The 8,956-nt window shown below is 65.3% G+C and overlaps 1 protein-coding gene across 2 annotated transcripts in view; it reads right to left on the bottom strand.

Annotated features, from left to right (window-relative positions):
* Positions 1 to 5,059: 5,059 nt before the first annotated feature.
* The window catches only part of NDUFA10 (NADH:ubiquinone oxidoreductase subunit A10), a 37,857-nt gene continuing 33,960 nt past the window's right edge, over positions 5,060 to 8,956 (bottom strand). For both annotated transcript variants that reach the window (XM_029933518.1, XM_029933519.1), the window contains one exon: positions 5,060 to 5,410. In XM_029933518.1, the coding sequence (XP_029789378.1) occupies positions 5,342 to 5,410 (69 nt within the window). In that variant the 3' untranslated portion in view covers positions 5,060 to 5,341. The remainder of the gene's footprint in view (positions 5,411 to 8,956) is intronic.

Below are 8,956 nucleotides of genomic sequence, written 5' to 3'. Positions count from 1 at the left end.
ACACACCACACACATGTACACACACCACACGTACACACACGGATGCACACGTACACACACCGCACATAGCACACACGTACGCACCACACACATATACACACACCACACACGCACACACTTCCCACAGGCACATGCCACACATACACACCACACACGTGCACACACCACACATGCACGCACCCCACGCGCATGCACACAGACCACACACGTACGCACCTCCCACAGGCACACTGTTTCCGACTCTGCGGGGAGCAGCGCTTCGAGAACTCCCGTCGCCCTCGCGCTGGCCTGTCTTGGTCTACGCACACGACAGCCTGTAAAGTTCCTACTACAAACCAAGCTGCTCAGTCTCCTCCTCCCGTCACTCGCTGTGAACATGGAAGACTTTCCTTCTGGAGGCCGCCCGGCGCTGTGGGAGGGCCCGGACTCCCGGAGCCGCCGCGGCCCGGTGGGAGGGGGGAGGGGGGAGGGATCAGGCCCCGCGCCCCCGGCTCAGCCTCGTCGGTTTCGTTCCCGGCGCTGCTTCACTTACCGGTTCTTGGCAGACTGCTCCGGTTTTCCGTTGGGCTTCTGAGGTCCGGAATCCTATTTCCTAGTCTTCTATCTGCTCTTGAGGCTTATGTCACTTATGTCACTCATGCCCCTGAATCGTGTCCTTCCCACACTCCACGCGCAGGCAAAGCCGACACCCTCCTGTTCCCGGGGTGTTTTTCTGAAAGGGGGGCGGTGTCCTCTTCCGGACGATCTCGGGCCCTCTGGCCGCGGTTTCCCTGTGGTCTCCCTTCCCGACCCCCCGCCCCCGTCCACTCTGCCCCGGGCCCCCAGCCCGGCCCTGCTCTGTCTTCCTGTCGGGGCTCAGGGTCTGTTGTGCGTGCCCTTCGCCACCTGGAGGGGACTTGCCGGCCCCCGGAGCCCTGGGAACTGTTCTCTGGCCGGGGAGAGGGGGGCGCGTGCGGTTCCAGATGCTGGGCCACCAGGGGGTTGCCCGTCGTCCACCTCTGTGTCCCTGCCTGGAGCCGACCCACCGCTGCCCAGGCTCCATACTGAACTCGGGTTTCCGGTGCTCGGGCTACTGGCCCGTGTGGTCTGAGACAGGGGCGGGGCTGGGGCACCGAGGGCTGTGGCCCTGCTCTGCTGGGGCCCCCATGTCTTCCCGGCTCCCGGCGCTGAGGTTCACACCCCTACCTGGGTCTGCTGGGACTTTTTCTCTAATTTTCCTGATCTTTCCCTGTCCATTCTTCGAGAGGCCGGGGTGGGGCGTCCTGATTCTGATTCACTCTGCCACCTTGGACTTTTCTTCTGAATGTTCACATGAGGACAAATCCTAGTCCCATAAAGATGGATTTGGGGCAGGGGACAGTGTGACTGTCACCAAGAAGGGAAGGCTTAGCTCTTTAGAGCCAAGAAGGGCACCCGAGGAAGATGCAGCACCGAAGGCCAAGGGGTCAGGCTTGTCCCAGGCAGAGGCCGACCCACGGAGGCCCTGAGGGCGGGAGGGGGGCGTCTGAGAAGCGCGGCATGCGTCCCCGGGAACCGGGTTCCCATCTGCCCCCTGACCCGCCCTGTCCCACTGTGAGGAGCTCAAGCGGCGTGGTGACACTTCAGGCTACGCTAGGTGGAGGGCGGCAGCCAAGATATGAAAAAAAGACATTACAGAAAATAAATGTGAAACGGGGGCGATTCTGTCCATTAACAGGACTTGCCCTTTGGGTCAGACAAGGCTGTTCTTTGTGCCCACCTGCTAAGGGATCGGCACAAAGATCATTCGAGAACCAGCGGGGCAGAGCATTTGCCCGGAAGGGGCCCCTCCCTGATGCCCCGCCACGGCCATGGGGGTTCCCCCAACTGTCACTCACACGGGACAGGAAGGAGTTTTGTGAGGGGCGCCCCGTTTCCGAGCCTGCAGAGAGGGGCACAGGATCCCTGTGCGCCCCCAGCGGGCTGTGAAAACTCCTGGGCTGAGCCATGACCCACTGCGGAGCAGGGTCCCTCCCTCGGGGCTCCCGGCAGCTGCTCAGGGACTGGGCCCATGAAACCCCGAACCCCCTCCTGGAGGAGGAGAGAACCTGACTTAGGACTTGGGAGGCCCCTGTGCCCACCCCCCGCCCCCTCTCTTCCTGCCCCCCAACCTGCAGGCCCCTCACCCAGGCCCTCCCACCCTTTCCCAAGCCCCTACTCTCTGAATACGCTAGTGGGGATGTGTCCCTGGGCACCCAGCGTCCACCAGGGGCCCCTGTCCCCACCCAGCCTGACCTCCGCCTGCGTGGGGGCAGTGACTGCTCAGAGAGCCTCCGGAAGCCTCAGCCACGGGGGGAAGGGCTGTGGGAGATGGGGGTAATGCTCAGCTGTCCCCCACGGCCCCCGATCCCTCTGAACAGGCCGCCCCTGAGCTGGGGACTCCGGCCGGTGATGCCTCCTGGTCCCAGCCTGGTGGAGGGAGTGGGGGACACAGGCGCTGCCCTCCTGACAGCCAGACCCAGGCTCCTGAGGCAAGACAGGAGGCCCCCCATGGGGACTGGGAGACCTGCCCCTTCCTGTGACACAGGCGGGAAAGCCCCCTGTGCCTGGCAGCGTACCGAGGCCCACGCCTGTCCCGGGCAAAGGTCCCACCCTCATGTGGCCTTGGAGCGGGCTTTGCTCCTGCAGGACCTCGGCCCGAGCCTGGGCCAGATGGGGAGGTGGCCCCGCCACACGTAGGGGGGGGTTCCCGCCAGAGCCGCTGCTGCCGTCAAGACAGGTCTGCCATCCACAACACGGGCCTTCTGGAAAGGAGATCACAGCCAGGCAGCTCCATGGTCCCCTGGTGGGCCCGGGACGACACTGTTGTCCGTCTGTCAGGCCCTCACACAGGCCGCCCCGCTCCCCATGCCCAGGGCCACACTGGCTTCTTAAGGGAAGCATCCCCAAGCTGGGTTTGCCCGCTGCTCTGGGCCCCAAGAGGCTCTGATCTGGGGACCACCCTGTTCCCCCGGCGGGGTGGGGGTGTCGCCCCCTGCTGTGCTCCCAGAGCCTCCCACGAGCACCTGCGTGGGCCATGGTGCCCCGGGCCCCAGGCAGGCCCCCGAGACCGCCTCCCGCGGAGGCCCGTCCCTTCTCCATGGAGCCCTGGGCCCTGCCGGCCCCCAGGCGGGTTCGCTGCCCCGGTGATGACTCAAGGCCAAGGCCACCTGCTTCTCGGGTAAGTGCCAGTCTGCCACACTGGGTCTCTGCGCTCACGAAACCACGAAAGCCAGGCTGTCACCACCCCCTTCTGTGGCAGAAACACAGACACACAGACGAGCAGCCCGGCCAGGTGAGGGGACCTCCCGAGAGCGCAGAGGCGGCGGCCCCCCGGGGTCACGGGCAGAGCTCTGCGCTGCACCACCACGGCGGGAGGGAGGCGGACACGTGAGTAGAGGGTGCTTCCGGCGGGGGTTACAAGGGCAAGAAGCCCTTCTCCCCCCGCCCCTGCTGGGCCTGTGCAGCGTCCACCACTGCCTGAAGTGGTGGACACCTGTCCGAAGTGTCCCTGAGCTGTCCCCAGAGAGGCCCCTCGGGCGGTGAGAGCCCTCAGCCAGGCGGGACCAGAACCGCGCCAGCGCGTCCGGCAGGACCACCCTCGCACCCTCAGCCTGGGTCTCGGGAAGGTTAGAGCAAGAGCCCTGCGGGCGCTGGGGTCAGAGAGCCCCACACCCGAACCCTGGTGCTTCCCACCGTCTCTCCAGACGGGGGCGGGACGTCCCGAGCCTCAGGGTTGTCAGGCGTAAAGGAGCCCCGACGAAGGGCCAGCACTGTCCAGGGTGGAGGCCCAGCACGAGGACACACGCGGACGGCCCTCAGGCTCCCGGGGGCCCAGGCCAGGGGGGTGAGGGTAGCAGTGGGCTCTGGGGCCTCACCAGGCGGCAGGGAGGTGGGGTCCACACAACCAGGCCAGAGCAGGCAGGAGCCCAGGGGAGGGGGCTGCCACAGGCGCAGTGCCCAGATTCCCCGTGCGGCCCCCGGCCCTCCCACCCCCTCCAGGCTGCCTCCTCTGGCCAGGGCAGGAGGCTGCGGGCGGGGGGGGGGCGCGGTGTGGTCCCCGGAGAGCTGCCAGCCGCAGACCCTCCTGGTCCAGCTCCTGGCCCCGGGAGCCATCCAGCGGCCCCCGACAATGCCAGCGCACAGTCCGGCTTTCCTAGTCAGTAAGGACAAAGTGAGGGTGGGGGCCCAGGTGGGGAGGCCGGTGGGCGGGGAGCAGAGGCCCAGATGCAGGAGAGACTGCGTGCGAGCCCACGAGGGGGCAGGAGAGGGTGCGACCAGGGGCGCTCACCGGCAGGTCCTGCCCCGGGCCCCGCGGCGGGAGAGGTGCTCTGACCACGGCTGCGCCAGGTGCAGGCTGGAAGGAAAGGGAAAAGAAGGAAGGGAGGGCAGGTGGAGAAGGGAGGGGAAGGGGGTGGAGGGCGGGAGAGCAGGTCTGCGGCCACCAGACCTAAGAGCACTGCCCAGTACTGGATGGCAGGCTGGGTGCCCACCGAGCGCCTGAGTGGGGGCGGGGCAGCGGGTGCCGGGAGCTGGACGTCCACTTGCACGTCATGTCACGTCACGTCACATCATGTCCCGTGTTTCAAGGGGGGCAGGCGGCCGGGGTGCAGCTCCTAGGAGGGAGCTCTGGGTTCAAGGGGACCCACGACCCGCACCCACCCCACGGCAGCCCCAACACGCAGAACCACAACGAGCTTGTGCGTTTCCACGTCTCAGGAAGAAGTGGGGTCTGCCCTTTCCGCGCTCACTTTTGAAGACAACAGAGTCCGTTACTTTGCTTTCTGAGGAGTGACAAGACCAGCTGATGACAGGCACCCTGCAGCGATTCCCTCCCCGCCCCGGCCCTCCCCTCCCTGCCCCTCGGCCCCCCACAGCGGCCGGACGGCCGGTCGGATGGCCAGGTGCCTCATGGGCACTCTGCCCTCGCCTCCCACTGAAAACAGCAAACCCATCAAAGCTCACGGCCAGTGAAGTGCAGGCAAACGTGTGTGCACATGCGCGTACGCGATGCGTGCACACGCATGTACGTGACCTACACAGATGTATGATGGAGGCAAGCGGCACGGAAACAGGTTTATTTTTGTCTCCTGAAGTCTGAGGACAGCAGGTACAAAAGCTGCACAACTGCAGTGCGAGGCAAGTCTTCTCGTAACGTCTGGTCTCTCACAGCAGATTTATCTTCCCGGTGACAGTTACGGATCGTTCCCAAAGCTACAAGCTTCCCAAGCCCTGTAAAGGCAGGAGGCCCCTGCCCCCGCCGGGCCGTCCAGCCAGGGACCCAGGAGCGAGGCTGACCGGCAGCGTCCCCGTCATCGCCATGCAGCCTGCGGAGGAGGGTCCGTCACTTCAGCCAGATCCACTTGTCGCCCACGTCCGCGTTGTGCCCGGGGCTGTACTTGCGTCCCGGCAGCTGCGGGGGGAAAGCCACAGTCACCTGGTTCCCAGGAACACGCAGCCCGTGCCAGGGCCGGTCCCGCTCCCCGCGGGCTGCCACAGGCCCTGGCCACAGCTCCGCCGGCCGGCGTGCTCCCGGGGCTGGCAGACCCGGCTCTGGTGGCCGCGATTTGAAAACACAGGGCCCTTGCCTTCCGCCCTCCACCCTGTAAGTCGGCAGGATAAGGAAGCGGATGGAGGAGGGCGGTGAATGCCAGGCCCAACCTTGGGGGGGGGGGCGGGGGGGGGCGGCTGGACCCCGGAGGCCCGTCGGCAGCAGTGGGGCTGGGAGGACGGAGGTCTGCCAGCCCTCCCGCTGGGGACCCAAGGGGAGTCGGGGCACAGCGGGGGGCCTGCCGGGCAGACAGACCGTGCCACGCAGACACAACCCACCCCACGGGCAAAGGAGTCTCCGCAAGACCAGGCCCGCCAGCCCCGAGCAGCCCGAGAAGGCAGCACCCGCCGCAGGGCGGCCCTGCGACCAGGCTGTGCGTGGCTCCCCGGGCCCGAGGGACGGCCGCCCAGGCCAGGAAATGCTCGGACACAGAACATCTTCCAAGTTACGTAAGTGGGAACAAAATACTGAATTTTCTTTTTCATATTTTCACGTCATGAATAGATTTGTTCACACTACATAAAAAACTGTTCCAAATTTTACACCTAAGTACTGAAAAATTAAAAAAACAATAAACCAGGGGCACCTGGGTGGCTCAGGAGGCTAAGTGTCTGACTCGGTTTCAGCTCAAGTCATGATGTCAGGGTTCGTGAGTTTGAGCCTGACACGCTGTTGACCTGGGGCCTGCCTGGGACTCTCCCTCCCCCCTCCCCACTCCTTTGCTCACTCTCTCAAAATAGAGAACTTAAATTTTTTTTTAAATACATCAGTCTTTCCTTTATCCCGATCGACAAAAGGCACCTGCCCGAAGCCACACAGAGGGCACGTGGGCAGCACCAGGGGAGGCTCTGAAGGCCACTCCCAGGTCAGCTGGAGCCCTGACAACCGGCTCTGAGGCCCCGGACCCAGGTCCTCCCCCAGCTACCGGAGCCCCCGGTGTGCAGGGGGAGTCTGCAGCCCGCAGCGGGGGTCCGGCCGCCGGGGCACTGGCTGAGCGGGTGAGCCGAGAGCTGGCACGCGGGCAGAGGACGTAAGCACAGGCTGTCTCTGCCTTTGGGCCCAGAGCACCCTGTTAACGGGACCTCATCTGGGTGCCAGGAGCACTCTGGGACACAGAGGACAAGACCCAGCTCTCCAGGAGTTGAGAGTCTTGGGGGAGGACAGGCGGTGTCCCCAGTGGGGGCACTGGAAGGCTGGGGCTGAGGCTTCAGGGACGGGGCGTGCGGGAGACCCACAGGTGGGCCACCAGCACCCAGCAGGCGACCCACCGAGAGCAGGAACGAGGAGGGAGGCCGGGCAGGGGCGTCATCTGGAAACACCCCGCCAATGGCTGTCCGGGCACCGCAGCCACCGCGGGAAGGGACAGCGTGACCGCCAGAAGACGGCGGCGCTCGGAGCGCCCACCCTGCGCGGCCAGGGCACCGCGGAGGCCCTCAGAAATAGAATTTTCAACCACAGAGCAAATAAAAACTAGCAGCACATCGAGCCTGCGGAGTCCGGCCGCTAGCTATTCGCTGCCTCAGGAAGTCGGCTCCCTGGCGCCTCAGGGCGGCGTCGCACTGGCCTTTGATTCCAGGTCCTCAGGGTCCCTTTCCGGCGCATTTAAGCCGACAGAGACCCCAGGGAGGGTTTCCGCTCAGGACATTTCCCACTGCGGGGGCAAAACCAGCTGCCTACCCGTTGCTCCGTTTCTGTATCTGCTCATCTGTGTAAGCCTGCAAATCGATAGAAGCCCGCTCACGGTCGTCACGGGAGAAAACCCGGCCCAGGCCCCGACACCAGAGTGGTGCGTCCCCGGCCCGGCCACCCCTCAGCGCCCCCCGGGACGAGGGCCACCCCTCGGTGACGGGGCCGCCAGCCAGGACCGCGCTGTGGGGCGGAGCTGCCCGGGGCCAGCTGCCCACGCTCCGCAAGCACGACGATCCGGTTCCTGTCCCCGGCCTCCTCCGGGTGAACTTACGAGGGAAGTTTTAGAAGGAATTCTGACTGCTGGACCCCCTCTTCGCTCTGTGAAAACAGCCCATGACGTATTCCGTGGGGGGGGCCCGCCGACTGGGCCCCAGGGAGGGAGGAAGACCGAGGCAGTGAGGCCTCCGGAGCTCCCTCCGAGGTCCCGCGTGGGGCGTCTGAGCGGGGGTCAGTCCTGGGCGCGCCCGTCCTCGGGGTTCGCGGCTGCGCCCGTTTAGTACTTTCGGGAGGGAGTCTCCCCACCTTCTCCACTGACTGTTGAACATCAGGAAGGTTAGGGGCGCCTGGGGGCGCAGCGGGTCAAGCGTCTGCCTGGATGTCGGCTCAGGCCATGATCTCCAGGTTCGGGAGATCAAGCCCCACGTCAGGCCCTGTGCTGAGAGAGAATTCTGTCCCTGCCCCTCTCCTGCTCCTGTGCGCACGTGCTCGCTCGGTCAGAATAAACGTTAAAAAAATCAGGAAGTGAATTTCTTTAAGCAAACACCCCAGCGAACCACAAACACAAAGCTGTCCTCCGGAGGCTGCGCACCTCTGGGGCTCTCACCACGAGCGGGGTCAGTGCCCCCCGTGAGCCTGGCAATGGCGGCTGGCCGCTGGGAGGTGCCAGCAACAGGCAGAAGGCTTGGCTGAGCTGCCCAGAGGGCACCTTCCACCCGCGCTCCCCCCTGCACTGCCCCCTCGGGGTGCTGGGGAGGCGCTCGGCCTCGCAGCCCAGAGACAGAGCAAGGGCGTCCGCGGCTCAGCCGTTCCTCCCCAGGCCCTGTCTTGGCACCGTCCTGACTGGCACAGAACAGCTGGGCAAAGACATGATACAAAGTTGGTGTTTGCACACTATTCCCAATTCCCCCAGATTATGTAACTGTGCAAAATATGCGTGTCAGAGGGTCATCTATAACAGGGTGAACTGTGATACCCCTGACCCCGCTGGCACATAGCACATGACAGCTTCCGGGACACCCCCGCCCCCACACACGCACGCACGCACGCACGGGCTGCCGGCACACCACCCCTGAGGGTACATAGAAAAGACACTTCTCACGAGGCTGCCTGTTTGGGGCCCGGGGCCGAGGAAGGACAGCCGATGTAACCCCACCAGGACAAACAGCCAGGACGCCCGCGGCTCCGACTCCGCCCCCACCCACCAGGCCGCCGGCCACGACTGCCTCGCGTGCACAGCCCGAGGCCCGGTCACCACCAGCGCGGCTTCGCGGAAGAGAAAGCACCTTCGACGCGCCCCTCCAGGTTTCCCAGCTTCAGGCACGCTTGCAGAAGGGGGGCTGCTCACTTCAGGGAAACGGGAGCGGCGGGCGGATGGATGCCGACACAGCAGTCGGGACGTGCACAAGACGCTGGCCCAGACTGTGACGCTGCTGCTTAGCCTGTGGGCCGTTCCGGGCTTCCACGTGGCCTTGTGAGCTTCTGCATTACAGAGGGTGGCCT

Source organism: Suricata suricatta, chromosome 3 (assembly GCF_006229205.1).
Source record: "Suricata suricatta isolate VVHF042 chromosome 3, meerkat_22Aug2017_6uvM2_HiC, whole genome shotgun sequence".
NCBI classification, from domain to species: domain Eukaryota; kingdom Metazoa; phylum Chordata; class Mammalia; order Carnivora; family Herpestidae; genus Suricata; species Suricata suricatta.
This window is presented reverse-complemented; position numbering and strand designations above follow the sequence as displayed.